A 19,791-nucleotide genomic window follows, 5' to 3' on the forward strand; every position below is an offset into this window, starting at 1 on the left:
AGCTCCTTTAGATGTTTGGTCTGGGCCTACAGGAGTGTGTGAGAGTTAGCAGGGTCATCTTGGTGTTGTCCTCCCTCCTCTTCCTCCTCCTTCCTCTCGTGAAGTGGACATTAAAGCCTTCTGTTACTGTAGCGCTAACATGCTAATTCCATTACAGGCTGCTCTACACCCAGACGCTAAATGAGCAGCATGGCTAATTAGCTCAGGCTCAGACACCTACCTGGATCAAAGAGGGACCAGAGCTGTGTGTGTGGTGGGGGGACGGGGGGCCAAGGGGGGGGGGGGGGGGGGTTGAATTAAAGTAGCTATTAAACTTCCCTCCTCCTCCATAGCCCTCCCTTGGCCCTCCCTTTAACTAACACACACACACACACACACACACACACACACTCACAGCTCCACCCCTTTAAGCACCCTCATGCCACAACAGGTGTGGGGAGGAGAGAGCATGGGAAGAAAGGAGAAAGAGGATAGAGAGAGTGTGTGTGTGTGTGTGTGTGTGTGTGTGTGTGTGTGTGTGTTTTAAAAGAGAGAAGGAGAACACCTGTTGCAAAGACCTCCCACTCCTGATTAAAGCTTACCACACGAAGACATTGTGCTTGCACCAGACATACACTGCATGTCCAAATGTTTGTGGACACCCCTTCTAATGAACGCTTTCAGCTACTTTAAGTTGCACATCATTGCTAACACACATGAGCAAATACACACACACATACACAGCTTGTCTAGTCCCTGTAGAGAAGAAGCACTGCCAAAAGAATAGGACTCTCTGGAGCAGATCAAAGATCATGACCCTATCGGCTCCATGCTGCCTAATAATGCCAGGCGTGGGCTAGAGGGGTATAAAGCCCCCCAGCATTGAGGAGCTGTGGAGCAGTGGAGGAACTGTGTTCTCTGGAATGATGATGGATGGTGGAGCTCCATCCCAGTACTTTTGAGATAAGTTTGGGATCCTTCAACATCCTGACCCTCAGTAACGCTCTTGTCACAGAATGCAATCAAATCCTCACAGCAATGCTCTTCACAGCAAAGTCTTCTTCTCTGGACAGTAGAGACAGTTACTCCAACAGAAGCAGGATAAACTCTTTTAATATCCTTGATTTCAGAGGAAACAGTGAACGGCAGGCGTCCCAATACTTTTGTCAATTCAGTGTATATTTGTCTTTGAATTCCACAGTTTTACATTTCCACTCAAAACCAATTCATGTGTTTTATTTTGTTTATACATTTCAGTCTCTTATTTTTGTATGACTGCACACACACACACACACACACACACTCACACCATGTCTGTCCTAAAATACTGCAGTATGTCCCACTGTCTCTCATTAACCCCACACCACTGCAGGTGGGAGCCATCAAAGTGGCAGTGACACACACACACACACACACACACACACATTACCCTCAATCCTACCATGGGGGTCTGGAGCCACAGAGGCTCACCCCTAATGAGCGGCTGACACACACACACACACACACCACAACAGGGACGTGTAAGCATACAAATATGTGGCCATGCACAGGTGTGGTGCACACACATATGGACAGAAATACAGCACAGTGATACTGACTGAACAACAATGGTAAACATGCTCTACACACACACACACACACACACACAGCTTCACACACAGATATCAGAACATTATGACCACCTACCCAATAGTTATAATGGCCACCCTTGGCTAGGATGGGGCTAGCGAGAGGTCGTGGTGGGGACTGTATTGGGGTGATGGAAGGTGTTTACAGGCATTATAGAGGTTAGCTGCTCCACAGTGGAGCGCCGAGTGCTCCGTACCCCTCATCGTTCCCCTCTGCCATCAACGGCACTATTATGCTTCCCTCATCTCTCGCTAGTGTCACCCGAGCCGAGGGTGTATATTTCCACTGTGTGTATATTCATATTTAGTGTATACGTATATATGGGTTAGGCCTTGAGCTAACCAATAGGAGAGCTCATTTCGTTGTATCTTCCCCTGATACCACAGGAAACTGAATCTTGATTGGACAATTTTCTGATTGGTAGTTTAGTGTAACCCTTTTGTTGCCACCAGAACTTAACCCTCCTATTATCTTTGGGGTCAATCTGACCCCATTCAATGTTTAATGTGTTAAATTAAATGATTGATATCATTGTTTTTGCTTCATATTTAAGAATATATATTTATATCACATCATATTTAAAACTTTAAATATAGTAATTTTTCTGAAGGTTTATTATGAAGGTTTGATTGGTGGGTCAAATTGACCCAGGTCAACTGAAGGTAAAAGGAAGGGTTAATAATAGTGGAATGAGAGCAGTACTGCGTAGTACAGTACATCATAGTACAGCAGAGTGCTGCCAAGTATTGCAGAGTACAGAAGAGTACTGAAGAGTATAGAGGAGTAATGCATAGTACTGAAGAGTACAGCACACTACAGAGGAGTACTGCAGAGTACAGAGGAGTACTGCAGAGTACTGCAGAGTACATAGGAGTACTGCAGAGTACAGAGGAGTACTGCAGAGTACTGCAGAGTACAGAGGAGTACTGCAGAGTACAGAGGAGTACAGAGGAGTACTGCAGAGTACAGAGGAGTACTGCAGAGTACAGAGGAGTACAGAAGAGTACTGCAGAGTACAGAGGAGTACTGCAGAGTACAGAGGAGTACTGCAGAGTACTGCAGAGTACAGAGGAGTACTGCAGGAGTACAGAGGAGTACAGAGGAGTACTGCAGAGTACAGAGGGGTACTGCAGAGTACAGAGGAGTACAGAAGAGTACTGCAGAGTACAGAGGAGTACTGCAGAGTACAGAGGAGTACTGCAGAGTACAGAGGGGTACTGCAGAGTACAGAGGAGGACAGAGGAGTACTGCAGAGTACAGAGGAGTACTGCAGAGTACAGAGGGGTACTGCAGAGTACAGAGGAGTACAGAGGAGTACTGCAGAGTACAGAGGAGTACTGCAGAGTACAGAGGAGTACTGCAGAGTACAGAGGGGGTACTGCAGAGTACAGAGGAGTACAGAGGAGTACGCAGAGTACAGAGGAGTACTGCAGAGTACAGAGGAGTACAGAGGAGTACAGAGGAGTACAGAGGAGTACATAGGAGTACTGAGGAGTACAGAGGAGTACTGAGGAGTACTGCAGAGTATGAGTCTCTCACTCTCTCTCTCCTCTTTCCAACAAACACAAACACACACATTCCTTCTACTTAGTCAGATCTATAGCTTGTGTGTGTTTGTGTGTGTGTGTGTGTAAGAGAGAGAGAGAGAGAGATGGGTCTGCAGTGTGGGGGTCTAAGAGCTGTAAGTACACCTAAAACCTTAAATCCCTCCATCATCCCTCCTTTCACCTTCTCTCTCTCTCTCTCTCTCTCTCTCTCTCTCGCGCTCCTCTTTCTGACGTTGGCATGCTGGAGCTTGGCTGGGTGTATGTGGGAATGCGGGAATGTGGGAATGCTGGGATCGAAGAACAGGAGAGGAAAAAAAGGGCAAAAGACAGAAGGAAGAGAGAGAGATAGAGAGCGAGAGATAAAGAGAGAGAGCTAAACAAATAAGAGAGAGAGAAAGGGAGAGAGAGATAAGGTGCAAGAGATAAGAGAGAGAGAGAGTGATAGAGGGAGAGAGAGAGCAGTAGAAGGTGAAGCTGGTCAGTCAGCGATGGTGTTGATGAGGATTGACGCAGGCAGGAGGAGCAGTGGGGAGGAGGGGGGGGGCGGTGGGTGTTTGGGGGGACGTCAAAGTGAGCAATCTGCCAAAAAGGCAAGTGCAGCAGGGTGTGTGTGAGTGTGTGTGTGTGTGTGTGAGGCACCTGGCAACAGCTGGACTCAATTAACCACCCCAGGGCCCGGGGGGCGCGGGGGCAAAGTGGGGAGTAAAAGGGGGCGGGGGTCCGAGACGGCCGGCGCCAGTAGAGAAGCAACAGGTCAGAGAGGAGAGAGAGAGATTATAAAAATACTGCGGCCAGTTGGCCTGTCTGTGGTCAGTACAGAGAGAGAGAGAGAGAGAGAGAGAGAGAAAGAGAGGAGAGAGAGAGAGAGAGAGAGAGAGAAAGAGAGAGAGAGGAGAGAAGAGAAAGAGAGAGAGAGAGAGAGAGAGAGAGAGAGAGAGAGAGAGACACTGCACACTAGTGGGTGGTTTGCTGAATGAGAGAGAGACATAGAGGTGCAGCAGAGAGAGAGAGAGCAGGATATAAGGTGAATGAGAGAGAGCTAGAGGTAAGAGAGAGAGATAGTGAGAATGTGCAATAGAGAGAGAGAGAGAGAGAGAGAGAGAGAGAGAGAGAGAGTGCATATGACAGCAGGAAGTTAGCGAGTGCAACAGCGTGGCCTTTTAAACTCCACTTCCTGTAGAGGATTTTCCCAAAAAACAAACCCAGAGAGAGCGCGAGAGAGAGAGAGAGCAAAAGGAAGTGGAGTGTGCTCTATAACAACTATAAATACACAGGCTGTCCAAAAGTATGCAGACACCCCTTCTCTACCAACAGAATAGGATCTGCTCAGACAGTCATGATCACATGACCCTAAGGTCACCGTGCCCAATGCCGAGCATAAAGCCCCCCAGCATTGAGCTGTGGGGTTCTCCGGAGTGATGAACGTAGCTCCATCCAGTGCCTTTGGGATGAGTTGGAATGGTCTCGTGTGGCTGAATGCAATCAAATCCTCCTCACAGCAATGTTTCAACATGTAGTGTAAAGCCTTCCTAGAAGAGTAGAAGGGGGACATGACAACCCCCCCCCCCCCCCACCCCCCCCCCGATTTCAGTAAAAGGAACAGCATCAGTCCATATTGGTACTGCACTGGACAGGGTTCTTTAAGGGTTCTATGTAGGACCAGGACCAACCCAAAGAACCGGTTAGATGGTTAAGTGGATCTCTGCCTGGTTGAAGAGTTCTGGGATTGGTGGAAGCCCCACTGTAGGTGGTTGGTTGTATATAGCACCAGAACAGGTTCTACTATGGTTCTAAGTCTGAGAGAACCCTGTTTGTTTGGAGTGTGCTGTGCAGATGGTCTAGGCTGAGTCCTTGGTTCTATTAGAGCACCGGTTGCTGCAGTTCACACAAAGTGTTAACTGTACAACAGCTGGAATGCTGGGAGGGGTGTGTGTTGGGTGGTTGGGGTGGGTCTGAATGTGGGGCTTGTGTTCTCCCTCTGTTTGGCTCTCTATCACACACACAGCCACAGAGAAACAGCGACATCTACTGGCCAGTTGATTATTTGCCTTTTTCAAACACAGTCATGAAGATGCTTATTCATACTTAAACATCTGGGCGTTTGATCTTCAGGTGATCAAAGAAGTGTCTGTAAACATCATTTATAAAATGTAATTAATAAAAATATAATTTTACTGTGAGGAAAAAGCTCAAAAGTTAGAACACCCCCACATTTATTACTACTTAAATATCTAAACCATAGTAACCATAGTAGAACCTGTTCTGCTGCTATATAGAACCATCTAGAGCAGGTTTCCCACCGATCCACCGATCCACCAGAACTCCTTAACCAGGTAAACATCCATTTAAACCACCTAAACAATCCTTTGAGTTGTCATGCCCGTATATAGAACCATTGCGCTCACTAAAGAACCTTTAAAGAACCCTTATTTAGGTTATGTTTGCATTAGGAAAACCCACTATGGCCAGGGGGGTCGCAAGGTCGATTCCCGAGCCATGCCGCTTTGCCATCAGCTGCCGGAGTCTGAGAGAGCACAATAGGCCATGCTCTCTCCGGGTGGGTAGATGGCGCTCTCTCCTCTCATCCCACTTAAAGCGATGTTGGTCGGCACTCGCGTAATTTAGCTGGTGCGGTCGAGCTAGAGACCCGGTGCCATGACCCCCCCGACTGTTCCATTGGTTTAAATCGTGCACATGACTAATTGTCCATCTTCACGCGGCTGTCGTACTTATATGCCAAATTAAAATGTATGGAAAGATATTTACTGATCATTACTAAGAAGTTTTTATCTGGATAAAGCGTCGCTATTTAACTTTATTTTATTTAAATGTTAAACACTTATTAGCAAGTTTAACGATATAATGTTGTTGTTGCTACACTGGCACATAAAGCTGATACCAACAGGTTAAGCTAGCTATCCGATATCAAGCTAACCTTGTGTAAGATCAGCAGACAATTGGGATTTAAATAAAACAATAACGCAATAAAAACAAATAACTACCTCTAGATAAAACTCACTGTGAAGAGGAGGGGGGGGCAACTCAGCTGGCTAACCAGTAGCATGCTAGCTAATATAGCTGAAGGGGAATCAGCTCGACTGGCTAAGTAGTAGTATGATAGCTAATACAGTCGCATGATAGTCAATACAGTAGCATGCTAGCTACATTGACTGGCCAACGAATAGCATGCTAGCTACATCGGCTGGCTAACGTATTGGGTCCTAAATGGTCCTTCTCTAAGATGATGTCAGAGATAGGATGTGTCGCGACACCGGCGCTTTCCTCCGAGGGTGTCGGCCGCCCGGTGATGACGCATCAGCGAAATTTATATTTTTATCTATTTCTATTTTATTTCAGTACTTTTGATCTTAGATTTGATCTATTTGATCTTTTCATGGCTTTTCCTTTCATGTGATCAGACGGTCATCAAAGCATTTCACTGCTAGTTATACCGCGTCTGACGGTGCTGTGTTTACGTGACAAATAAACTTTGATCTGATTGGATTTGATTGGATTCGGCTACCTTTAATCTTTAAAATCCTTTTATTTATTTTCTTCTGTTTTTCTCCCCAATCTATGACCTGTGCATATTCATCCGACTGAGGGCCTCTGTATAACTAGCAGTGAAATGCTTTGATCTGATTGGATTTGATTGGATTTTAAAGATTAAAGGTAGCCAAATCCAGTCAAAACCAATCAGATCAAAGCATTTCACTGCTAGTTATACCGCGTCTGACGGTACTGTGTTTATCTGACAAATAAACTTTGATCTGATTGGATCCTTTTATTTCTCTTCTGCCGTTTTTCTCCCAAACCTATGACCTATGCATATTCATCCGACCATCCGGGCCTCCAGCTCCGCCACCCCTGACCAAATGAGCAGTGATTATTTACACCTCAGCACAGAGAGGAGTGGCCTTCCATGATTCAATCATGAGCCTGACTGAACAACAGGACGTGCCGGCTGCTAGGTGTTTGTAACGTCTGCATATCAAAGGCCGATGGGGTCACCTTTGATTGGTCAGCGTCAGCCGTGTCAGCTGTTGTCTAATCAGCGTAAATCTGGTCAAGCTCAGAGCTTCAGAGAAAGTGAAGCAACCTTTGTACTGCCTCATCGCAACACTTGCTATAACTATATTGACAAAAGAATTGGGACACCTGCTCATTCAGTGTTTTTCCAAAATGTGTTGTATTAAAAAGAGCTGATCCTGCTTTTGTTGGAGTGACTGTCTCTACTGTCCAGAGAAGAAGGCTTTCTGTAGATTTTGGAGAACCACTGCTGTGAGGATTTGATGGATTGAGTTAGTAAGGTCAGGACATTGGATGATCACCACCCCACCTTATTATCCCCAACTCCCCAACTTATCCCAAAAGTACTGGATGGAGCTCCACCACCATCATTCCAGAGGACACAGTTCTTCCACTGCTCCACAGCTCCTCAATGCTGCCGGGGGTCTTTACACCCCTCTAGCCCACGCCTGGCATTTGGCAGCATGGAGCCAATAGGGTCATAATGTTGATCTGCTCTAGAGAGTCCTATTCTATTGACAGTACTTTTTCTGTATGTGTGTGCGTGTGTGTCTGTGTGCGTGTGTGTGTCTGCATTTGCACATCTGTATCAGCAATGGGTGCAGCTTAAAGTAGCTAAACACATTAATTAGAAGGTGTGTCCACAAACATTTGGACATATAGTCTACCTGCATGCTGTAAGTACTGTACTATACAGATCCTCACACTCATAACTACTCAATGTACACATTAGTGTCGTCACAAGTAATGAGTAATCCATGATAGTTAATCAGTTAACAACGATAATAAGTCCTAAAATGTAAGGTTTACGGGATTAGGGTTAGGGTTTATGTCACACTAATCCATAAATATGAATGTAAATAAAAATAAAACATAAATAAAAGATCAAATAAATAAAATAAAAATAAATATCAGTGTTTTTATTATTTTTATTTTCATGTATGCAGTTGAAGTGTCACCAGAATTATGAATTAATCAGTGTATTTGCCATTAGAATCATTACTGATGTGTGTTTTGTAATACAGTGAATTCCAGCTAATGTCCTGTAGTCTTCACAGTGCAGCTCTGGCTCCCCCTGCTGGCGGTTTCAGGTAGTCTAAGCTGGTCCTTGATGCCCAAGGTGGTTGAAAAGCTGGCCAGTGAGGTAAAACCCTACCCTGTACTGGTAGGTCAATCAGCATAGCACATGTTCTCATAGGAATTTGATGAACTGGCTGGTCTTCAAGCTGGTCATACTGGTTGTCTAGTTTGGCCAGGCTTTTCGACCAGTTTGGTGAAGCTGATCAAGCCAGTCCACCACTTGGGGGATTGCTGGTTATGCTGGTTGACCAGCGTGGTCAGTGTTGATCAGTAGATCACTACAATAAAAAAGCAGTCCCATTCATAATTGAATGAGGCTCAACCAATCAGAACATGTCTCATTTACATATATATGTCTAAAAGGTACAGTAAAAGACCTGAAAAGTATGTTTCCTGAAGCTTAATTGGCTCCCACTTCCAGGCAGTTGCTATGTCGTTGCTAGGTGGTCAATGGGGTAAACACTATTGAAATATGGTTGCTATGGCATTCCAGGTAGTTGTTACGGTGTTGCTAGGTGGTTCCTAAAAATGTCATTTAGTGTTGCAAGGTGGTTGCTATGGTGTTGCTTAGTGGTTGCTAGGGTCTTTGTAGGCAGATGGAAAAATCCACCGCAGGATTTTGTTTCAGCTGTGTTTCAGCTCTGAGTGCTTTTTAAAAGAGGCTCAGCCAATCAGAACATGGCTCATTTACATAAACGTCTAAAAGGCACAGTAACCACCCTAAAAAGTGTGTTCCCTGAAGCTTTGGTGGCAGTTGCTAGGTGGTCAATAGGGTAAAAACAGTTTTGTTAGGTGGTTTCTATGGCATTCTAGTTGGTTGTTATGGTGTTATGGTATTGTTATGGTAAGTGGTTGCTAGACAGCTGGTTTAATGTTGCAAGGTGGTTGCTATAGTGTTGCTTAGTGGTTGCTAGGGTTTTGCTAGGCAGTTGCCATTGTTACAGATGGAATAAAAATCTGGCCAAGGATTTTGTGCTTTTTGAATGAGGCTCAGCCAATCAGAACACGCCTCATTTACATATATGTCTAAAATGTTTAGTAATAGAACCAACCTGATCTACCAACCTAATGCTTATATGGTTCCCACCTCCAGACTGTTGGTAGGTGGTCAATAGGGTGAAAATAGGTGAAACTGTTTTGTTAGGTGGTTGCTATGGCACTCTAGGTGGTTGTTGTGGTAAGTAGCTGCTAGACAGCTGATTTTTTAGTGTTGCAAGATGGTTGCTATGGTGTTGCTAAGTGGTTGCTAGGGTCTTGCTAGGCAGTTGCCATGGCAACTGAGCTGCCTAGGCGGTTGGAACAAAATCCTGGGGTGGATTTTCACTTTCTGGACCTGAATGTTCCATCAGTAGCCATGGTATCCCAGGTGGTTGCTCAGGTGTGGCAGGTGTACTCTGTACTGTGTGATTGACTAACAGTAAAGCGGACTAGTTGCTGTATTTTACCGTTTACTCATCATTTTACAAATCTCACAACAAAGGCATCACATCACATCGGACAGACAGCGAGCGACAAGACGAGTTAAGGCGACCAGTCCAGTCCGTGAAGTGACGTTTTAATGCTTTACGAATGCAAACACAATTTAAACAGGAATGAACCCCTATTGCTTTAAATGTACAATTACAATTACAATTACTCAACTACTTGAAATCACTCCAAGTATTTATGTAAATCCATAGAGTAGTTCAGGTAATAATCTTTTAGCCCATGGGGCTAAACAAGGCCCTGCCGTTTATGTGACCCGTTATATTAAAACTCTGACAGTAATAATTCTCGCTACAGGCGTGTACACCACACTGTCTCAGACGAACACTGACCGAATAAACACATTACACCCGTCCCAGGCGTAAAAACACCTCGCCCAGGCCAAGATCACGGTAGTCACAGGTCAGAGAGGAAGCACCACACGTGGACAGTGACCGGTGATGGGTTGTTAGCATGTTCATCATACATCATGGCAGTGCACCGTAATGACCAGTCCTCGTGCACCACTGATGGAAACAGTCTGCTGGTCCATAGCAGTCTGGGTACTCCAGGTTGTGCCGGGCGACAGAAGAGGAAGAGCTTGGTGAAAAATCAGGTTTGCACAGTTTACACCTCAATGCTAACCAAGCTAACCGGCTTATTTAGTTGTAATGGATTTTGGCTGGACTGACCGCCGGCTGGGCTGGACTGGACTGGACTGGACTCGGCACTCAGACAGTCCCAGCTCATGTATGTGCCAAAAGTTAGCGTTAGTTAGTTGAGCATGGCATTGAGCATCATTCTGCATCAGTTCAGCCCGTTTACACCCTAACCCAAACATAGCCAACCCGTCAGGACATCAGTTAGTGTCTGGAGTTTGTGCCTTAATTTCAGTATGGACAACAATTCAGTCTTCAGGATGGCTGGTAGAGAAGCATGGAAATGGGACAAAGCTCAAATTTGCTGATGATGCTGAAAAGCCTTCAGCGCTTATATTTATATTATTATTTCAATTTCATTTATTTACTGCCCGCTTTTAGACTGCGCTAAGCTCATTTCCACATTTCCTAATGCTAGCTGTGGAGCAGTGGAAGAACTGCATCCAGTACTTCTGAAATAAACTGGGGATGATTTATAGGAATCGATGATTAAACCAAGTGTCCCAATACTTTTGTCCACATACTTGGCAGTGTCATAGTGTACGAAAAAAAACACATAAGCCTAAAGTAGACATAAGAACTTAACACTTTCACATTGAGGATTGAGGAGATGATTTAGACTACTTCGGCCTGCAGTTATGCTAACATGCTAACTGGCGGGCTATACTGTACGTGTCTATGACGTGAGAGCTGTGTTAGCTTAGCAGCTTCGGTGTAAACGTAAAAAAGACATCGTTTGGGGTAAGCGTAGACTTGGTGTTGATTTTTCACCAAACTATTCCTCTAAAAACAGCACAAGCTTCCGACATTAGCCGAGGATTAGCCTCAATTTCTTGACTTGACGTAATTAGCCTCAGTTCTTTGATTTGTTTTGATCTGTAGTTCAATCAAACCCCCTTAAATGGAGAGGGCATTTCACTAAGTCAACATAACCTGGGATGATTTTACATCACGAATCACATTCACTAAAACCAATATCCAAACTGGTGGAAGATTGCACCCAGTCGTCCGACAGACAGGGTCAGGGTAGTGATTCTGATGAGGATAAAACTCCAGTGTGTTTTTCTGTAGAGCCTTTCTGGAGCTCTAGATGTGGTCTGGAACCGTCACGAGAGCATCTTCAGCATCTCTGTCCACACTGACATTCTGGAAAACACACAAAATAAAGAGCTTAGCGATAGAAGATCTGGACAGTCTAAAGAAGGTGTTTAAAAACACCCCATACCTGTTTTAAGAGTCTAGACTTCAGACTTTAGAGTCTACGGATGATCAAAATCAAAAGCAGTTACCTGCTGCATGCAGTGCCTACAATTCCCACATGCCTCAGTGCTGATTAAGACAGGTTAGTGCTGATTGTAAGGACTGTAATGTTGTAATGCAGCGGCGGCGGCAATTACGGGGCCCAAGCAAATTACGACAATCAGTGAAATCAGCTGGGCGATAATTTAGCTCCTGAATAATAATAATAAAGTGCGTCAACTGTAAAATTGTAAAAACCCAGTCCAACACCATGTCTGATCCAACCTTCAATCCATGACCAATCCGTGCAGTCCAGACTTGCTAGGGGAGTATTATGACCACAGTAAAGAACCCACGAGAATGCACACCATGTTATAAACACCACAATTTCCAGAGTCAGCACTATTTACAAGCTGTTAATCACTAATCACTTTGATGATGAAGGTTCAAAGTGAAGGATGTAGGATGAATCATTGCCATCTCAACGTTTAAACGACACATCCGAGATTAGACACTGCTGATTAGTGCTGATTAGACTGAGTGAGTTGGAACAGTGGTATCCTCTTGATCGCTATACCTGCAAACTAAGTTCAGTAAGGCCCAGGTCTTGTAAGCAGGGGGCTTTGGTTGGGATGGGACTGGCCATTGGCTGGGCACGAGTGTTGCGGAACGGGGGAGCGTGACTGCACTGAGGTTCATCACTCTAGTGGAGAGGGAAGTTTAAAGGGTTGGGAAAATGAGAATTCCTGGCTTTTTGGAGCAGGAGAACATTTCTGAACCTTACAACAGTCCCAGTTCATATTTGGGAAGAAAGCTACCAAAAGCAGCCTGTTCTGAATTCAGTATGGTTGTGATGTCACAACCACGGCCACATTTACAGGTGAACACACAGTCATTGTGTGTCAGTTTAGCCACGCCCATTTTTGCTGAAGTGTTGTTCCTGCAGACCAGAGAAGTGTAGAGAAGTGATTAAACATTAAGCAGATTGATCACAGCAACTTCCACAGGATCCAAACATCCAAAAGGAGATGATATCGCCCAGCCCTACTTTAAATATGGTGATGTAGTATTTCTACCATATCGCCCAGCCCTACTTTAAATATGGTGATGTAGTATTTCTACCATATCACCCAGCCCTACTTTAAATATGGTGATGTAGTATTTCTACCATATCGCCCAGCCCTACTTTAAATATCATGATATAGCATTTTTACCATATCACCCAGCCCTACTTTAAATATCGTGATATAGCATTTTTACCATATCACCCAGCCCTACTTTAAATATGGTGATGTAGTATTTCTACCATATCGCCCAGCCCTACTTTAAATATCATGATATAGCATTTTTACCATATCACCCAGCCCTACTTTAAATATCGTGATATAGCATTTTTACCATATCACCCAGCCCTACTTTAAATATCGTGATGTAGTATTTTTACCATATCGCCCAGCCCTACTTTAAATATCATGATATAGCATTTTTACCATATCACCCAGCCCTACTTTAAATATCGTGATGTAGTATTTCTACCATATCGCCCAGCCCTACTTTAAATATCGTGATGTAGCATTTCTACCATATCGCCCAGCTCTACTTTAAATATCGTGATGTAGCATTTCTACCATATCGCTCAGCCCTACTTTAAATATCGTGATGTAGCATTTCTACCATATCGCCCAGCTCTACTTTAAATATCGTGATGTAGCATTTCTACCATATCGCCCAGCCCTACTTTAAATATGGTGATGTAGCATTTCTACCATATCGCCCAGCTCTACTTTAAATATGGTGATGTAGCATTTCTACCATATCGCCCAGCCCTACTTTAAATATCATGATATAGCATTTTTACCATATCGCCCAGCCCTACTTTAAAAAGGATTTTCTATCATATGGCCCAGCTCTATATTAAATATCATGATATACCATTTTTATCATATCGCCCAGCCCTACTTTTGACGGTTTTCAGGGGAAAAAAAAAAAAAACAGAAATGCAGGATATGATGGGGATAGAGCCCCAAAACATGCAGTCTTCTACTTTGTGAGGGAGTATACTTATATAATGACATCTGTGAGGGTTTCTTCACACACTCATTCAGCCCTCGCACACACACACACACACATATATACACACACACACACGCAGAGATGAATGCAGCCTTTCTGCCTCTAAACCCTGTAGAACACATGCGTGTCTGTGCAGAAATCACATGAATGAACAGAGTTTCAGGCAAAGTCAGATGAATATCACTGAAGCCTGCTGCCGTTAACCTCTGATCTACCTCCATTCAGAACAACTGAGCTGATATTCAGGTCTCCTTCAGCTCCTGCCATGCAAAAATGCATTGTGCAAAGGTGAGCAAGCTCAGCAGCCCTGACCACCGTGGTTTAAACACGGTCTACGAAAACCAAGCATGTTGCATGTTGTGGTCATGTTGTGGTCACTGCAAGAACTTCGTGTTTAAACAGGAAACTTTTATTTATTTACGTTTATTATTTCAGGAAGTGATGCAAGAACTTGGTCTACATGGTAAGTGGAGGAGTCTGTCCTGGTTTTGCATGTATGGTAGGAGTTTGTAATTGTAGGTACCATGCTGAACTCACCACAGGTCTGTCTCGGTGTGTGTTCACCGCTTCAACGTTCAGGAAAACAGACTCAACTTTACAGCCTGAAGACGACAGACGAGCGAAAGACAAGACAGAGAGAGTGAGAAGAGCAACAGCGAGCTTTTTAAGAACAGACATTTGTACAGAAACAGCCAGTTTAGCAAAATCAGCACTTCAAGACCCTCAAATGTAATAATTCATAATTATAAAAATAATAATAAAAGCAGAATTGTTCAATATGAATGATTTACATCTGGTAACAGCCACAAAGTAAAGCAAAGTAGTTACTATTTGTGTACACTAGGTGGAGCTGTGTGCTTTTAATTCTCTAGATGGGTTAGAAGTCATCTAGCCAATCAATCACAACAGCAAACGCCAGCAGGAAGGACATTCAGCAGTTTTTTGGGATATTTTCTTGCATATTTATTATGTTTTTATCATTAATAATATTATAAATATTACTTATTTTATCATTTACATTACACTATATTATTTTCACCAACATTTTTTTGTTAAGCATAAATAATAAAAACTAAATAATTAAAAAAAAAAACGAATAAAATATGATAATCTATATTTTTCTTGCATATTACATCAGAATCATTTCGTTTGGTTGTGGTTCAAAATAGCAGGGTTTTAACTTCAAAATAAGCATTTACAAATTCATAAATTAACTGGTAATAGAATGAATAATGATATCTAAAGAAAAATGGAAACAAATGGAAAATATAGGGAAAAATAATCATGATAACAGAGAATTCAGGTTAAAATATATATATAAAATTGTTCAAATTATAGACTGTCAACTGATTAAGGAATATGTATTGGTATCTAGAGCTAAATTAAAAACACATGAATACAAATACATAGATTCACTAATAATTTAATATTTTTATATAAAAAATGAATGGAAAAACATGCAAAACTATATGGAAAATGTTATATATTCAGACACAGAATATATGAATAATTATATATATTATATATATGAATACTGAATAAGGGTCACTGACCGTAGGCAACAGGGGTGAGTTTGAGTACCGTGTGCAGAGGACACTTCAAATATGGCAGCTCATCTAAAGAGGAGCAAAGGAGGAAATCATGTGACCAATCAACCAACCCATGACCAGAAACTGGGCCTTTACTGAATTCTAAGGGTCATTTTCTACCTGCACTTTTGTCCAGAAAGTACGCCAGCAGGCAGCGCATCACAGCCTGGTGACAGACCACCAGAACGTTCTCCTGTCTCTCCAGCTCCATTATGACTGGCTCCAGCCTCTGCACCAGGTCCTCATACGACTGAGACAGAAGAGAGAGAGAGGGGGGGGGCATCAGGCTTTATGTGTCCAGTGTTGGATGTGGATGTGACCGATGTGGGATGTGTAGTAAGCTGACCGCTCCGGTGCGGTCAGTGATCTGACCCTTACCTCACCCTTAGGATAGCGGTAGCGGTATTTATCCTGGTCTCTGAGCGCAAACTCCTCAGGAAAGTGTTCCTGAATCTCCTCATACGTCATCTCCTCACACACACCCTGCAGAGAGAGAGAGAGAGAGAGAGAGAGAGAGAGAGAGAGAGAGAGAGAGAGAGAGAGAGAGAGAGAGAGAGATGCTGTTACAGCCAGGCAGTAATTATCTATGGTGTGAGGAGACACTGGGGAAGGCACTGGTGTTTAGCTGTGAGCCAAAAGCAGCAGAAGTGGAAAACGGATCTTCTGTCCATGTGGCAAAGCTGCAGGCTGAGACAACAGGTGTTCATTTAGAGCAGCAAACGTCACCAGCGTTGATTATTTAGAGGCTCAGAAATGCCTCAAATTAGCTCAGCCTCCTGCAGCCACACCATGAGGTATAAAAGACCTTCTCCCTATAAGACTAACCAAACTTACAACTCCAAAACAACTCATTACTAAGGGCTTCTATTAATACATTGATTATTATTATTATTATTATTATTATTAATTAAATATTATTATTATATATATACAATTTCGACAAGACAAGACAACCGTATACACCATTTGTGACATTTTTGTGACAGATGGAATTTGGCTTCATCCCATCGGTGCAGTGAACACACACACACACACAGAGGACAGTGACGGTGGACAGTGAGTACACACACACAGAGCGGTGGGCAGCCATTGGGAAGCAGAGAGGGTGAAGGGTCTTGCTCAAGGGCCCAAAAGTGGCAGCGTGGCTTTCTGAGCCCGGGTATGGAACCCACAACCCGGTCATCAATAGCTCGGAGCTCTAACCACCGCTGAGCCACCACTGCCCCCCTAATTAATTTTTTTTAAATAGATACTTTATCATCATATTATGTTATTTTGGGTTATTATATTACAATTATTAATCATATTTAATCACATTTAATCCTTTACATTATATTATATTATTCTTCACAACAAAATATAGGATTATTATAGTCAGCAACGTCTTTGCTGACCAGACGGCATCCAGCAGTCTAGCCACAGCCTGATAAGTAAACATGATTAATGCATAAGATGAACTCAACAGGGCAGCTCCAGACCACGTTGGCGATGTTGCACCCAGCGAGGTACTAGATAAGGTGCTCCAGGTTCCGTATCCAAATCCAGACTGTAGCTCCAGCTGTGTCCCAAATCAGGGGCTGCATCCTTTGAAGGATGCGGTATACGAAGGCATAGCCTAGACGGCTGCAGCTGGCACGCAACGAACCTTGGGATTTGTTGGCCGGGGAAGGACCCAGCCTTTGGGTCCTTCGTTGCCATGGAAAAGAAGGACGTGTTTCCTGGCCGTGTACAAAGGAGACTTTAATAGGGGACAGCCTTGTCGAGGCGCTGTGACGCAATCGGGATTCGAATGCAGCCTCCGAAAGGTTGTAGGCCCTGACTTGGGACGCAGCTCTGTGTCTCAGCCCGGCCCGCTTGGCACACTGACAGTGGGGTTTGAAGTAGCCCAGAAGAATATAAAACAGGCAGGGACATGGCAGCACGCCGTTATTTATTTATTGATTGATTTATTCATTCATTCATTCCTGAGCTCTGTTCAGTACTCACAGCGTCAATCTCATTGAGGGCTTTCCACTGCTCGTAGGTAGTGCCCACCGCCTCTGCTGTCTGGATGGTTCTTTTCATGTGGCTGGTCCAGATCTTCAGGTCAGGGATGCACTGGCTCCTGATATACTTCCCCAGCCCGGCAGCAAACTGGGAGGAGCAAGAGACACTACTGTGATGTGCAGGAAACTATGGCGGAAATATATCCCACATATAGGCCGATACTGTCCGTCCCGCGGCGCAGAGAGAGAGAGAGAGAGTATGCAGCAGTGTGGAAACGCTGAGATTATTAAGTGAACTGTTTTCAAACAGAGTTCAGGACACGTCGGTGCGGCTGACTATAACTGAACTGAGTCAGTACTGAACTGAATCACACTGGTGATGAACCTCGCCTTAATGGATCAGTAGTGAATCAATCAGTGAATCAATTGTATTGTGTTTTACTGTATTATACTCTCTCTCTCTCTCTCTCTCTCTCTCTCTCTCAATGCCTCTGACTGTCTCTCTCTCTCTCAATGCCTCTGACTGTCTCTCTCACAGGGAAGGTAAAACTGAGACAGTCAGGGACAGTGAGACAGAGACAGTCAGAGACAGTGAGAGAGAGAGAGAGAAAGAGAGAGAGAAAGAGAGAGAGAAAGAGAGAGAGAGACAGTCAGAGACAGTGAGAAAGAGAGAGAGAGACAGTCAGAGACAGTGAGAAAGAGAGAGAGAGACAGTCAGAGACAGTGAGAAAGAAAGAGAGAGACAGTCAGAGACAGTGAGAGAGAGAGAGAGAGACAGTCAGAGACAGTGAGAGAGAGAGAGAGAGACAGTCAGAGACAGTGAGAGAGAGAGTATAATACGGTAAAAAAAAACAATGCAGCTGATTCACTGATTGATTCACTCCTGATCCATTAAGGTGCAGTTCATCACCAGTGTGATCCAGTTCAGTACTGATCCAGTACAGAGGTTCACCCATGCATATAATAATGCCCACCCTGTTTCCTCTCGGGGACAGCCCTGAATCCCCTCCAATACGGCCCAGCAGGTTCAGCTCGCTCTCCCCATGGCGACACAAGTAGATGGTGCGCGGCGTGACATGAATATTCATCAGATAGTACACAATCCGGCTCTGGATATGATCCTGCACACGATTCACCAGATACCTGCTCCCCACGTTAAAGATCTTTATATACGACAGGTTCCTGTAGGAGAGAGAGAGAGAGAGAGAGACATTAAACTAAAGATTTTATAAACCATTAGAGCATTATTAGGCTGAAATATCTGCCAATATTGTTCAAACAAACCATTTACACTTAAAATGTACAACCTCTGTGCCTCTGAGCTTGGTATCAGTACAGAAGAGCAGTCAGGAACTGGCAGTGGGATGCTCACCTGTCTCGGTCATCATCCAGAGGAACGTAGGTGACCTTATAGCACTCGATCCTCTTCAGAAAGTCCGCCACAGCCTCCTCCTTGTCGCAGTTCACATAATCCGGACTGCTGAGCTTGACTTGCTGGAGGGACAGAGGAGCAAAAGTGTTGACCATCTTGAATCCGATCACAGGACTGAAGCACTCATCAAATCTTTTGTTTACCTTGATATTTTCAGCAATGATTTCCGGGTCATCACAAATTGACTCCACGAAAAACACCTAGGAAAGGAACAGCGAACAGGAGATGGTGTTGAAGCATAATAACCCAATCAGTCGACCAGTATGACCATAATTTTTATGACCAACATGACCTGCATGACCATCACAACCATGATGGTTGACCAGCATGACCAACCTGACCAAGCTGGTTGACCAGCATGACCAACCTGACCAAGCTGGTCGACCAGTATGACCATGGTTTTTTGACCAACATGACCTGCATGACCATCACAACCATGATGGTTGACCAGTATGACCATCCTGGCCAAGCTGGTAGACCAGCATGACCAACCTAACCAAGCTGGTCGCCCAGTATGACCACCGGCTTTCACCAACATGACCTGCATGACCATCACAACCACAATGGTTGACCAGCATAACCAACCTGACCAAGCTGGCCGACCAGTATGACCATGGTTTTTTGACCAACATGACCTGCATGACCATCAAAGCCATTATGGTCGACCAGTATGACCATCCTGGCCAAGCAGGACCAAGCTGGTCGACCAGTATGACCATTGGTTTTCACCAACATGACCTGCATGACCATCACAACCCCAATGGTTGACCAGTATGACCATCCTGGCCAAGGAGGACCAAGCTGGTCGACGAGTATGACCACTGGCTGTCTCCAACATGACCTGCATGACCATCACAACCACAATGGTCGACCAGTATGACCATCCTGGCCAAGCTGGTCGACCAGTATGACCATGGTTTTCGACCAACATGACCTGCATGACCATCACAACCATGATGGTTGACCAGCATGACCAACCTGACCAAGCTGGTTGACCAGCATGACCAACCTGACCAAGCTGGTCGACCAGTATGACCATGGTTTTTTGACCAACATGACCTGCATGACCATCACAACCATGATGGT

General features: G+C 44.2%; 1 protein-coding gene across 3 annotated transcripts in view; it reads right to left on the reverse strand.

The window, feature by feature from the left end:
• Positions 1–9,803: 9,803 nt before the first annotated feature.
• The window catches only part of LOC140548968 (6-phosphofructo-2-kinase/fructose-2,6-bisphosphatase-like), a 26,121-nt gene continuing 16,133 nt past the window's right edge, over positions 9,804–19,791 (reverse strand). For 2 of the 3 annotated variants that reach the window (XM_072672141.1, XM_072672143.1), the window contains exons 6-14: positions 18,849–18,905; positions 18,646–18,767; positions 18,248–18,455; positions 17,275–17,421; positions 15,667–15,771; positions 15,409–15,538; positions 15,253–15,315; positions 14,237–14,301; positions 9,804–11,533 (exon numbers count right to left, since the gene is read on the reverse strand). In XM_072672141.1, coding sequence (XP_072528242.1) covers positions 11,474–11,533; positions 14,237–14,301; positions 15,253–15,315; positions 15,409–15,538; positions 15,667–15,771; positions 17,275–17,421; positions 18,248–18,455; positions 18,646–18,767; positions 18,849–18,905 — 957 coding nt within the window. In that variant the 3' untranslated portion in view covers positions 9,804–11,473. Of the gene's footprint in view, positions 11,534–12,203; positions 12,330–14,236; positions 14,302–15,252; positions 15,316–15,408; positions 15,539–15,666; positions 15,772–17,274; positions 17,422–18,247; positions 18,456–18,645; positions 18,768–18,848; positions 18,906–19,791 lie in introns of all 3 variants that reach the window. The other variant, XM_072672144.1, reaches the window with a different exon arrangement.

Source organism: Salminus brasiliensis, unplaced genomic scaffold (genome assembly GCF_030463535.1).
Source record: "Salminus brasiliensis unplaced genomic scaffold, fSalBra1.hap2 scaffold_88, whole genome shotgun sequence".
Lineage (NCBI taxonomy): Eukaryota > Metazoa > Chordata > Actinopteri > Characiformes > Bryconidae > Salminus > Salminus brasiliensis.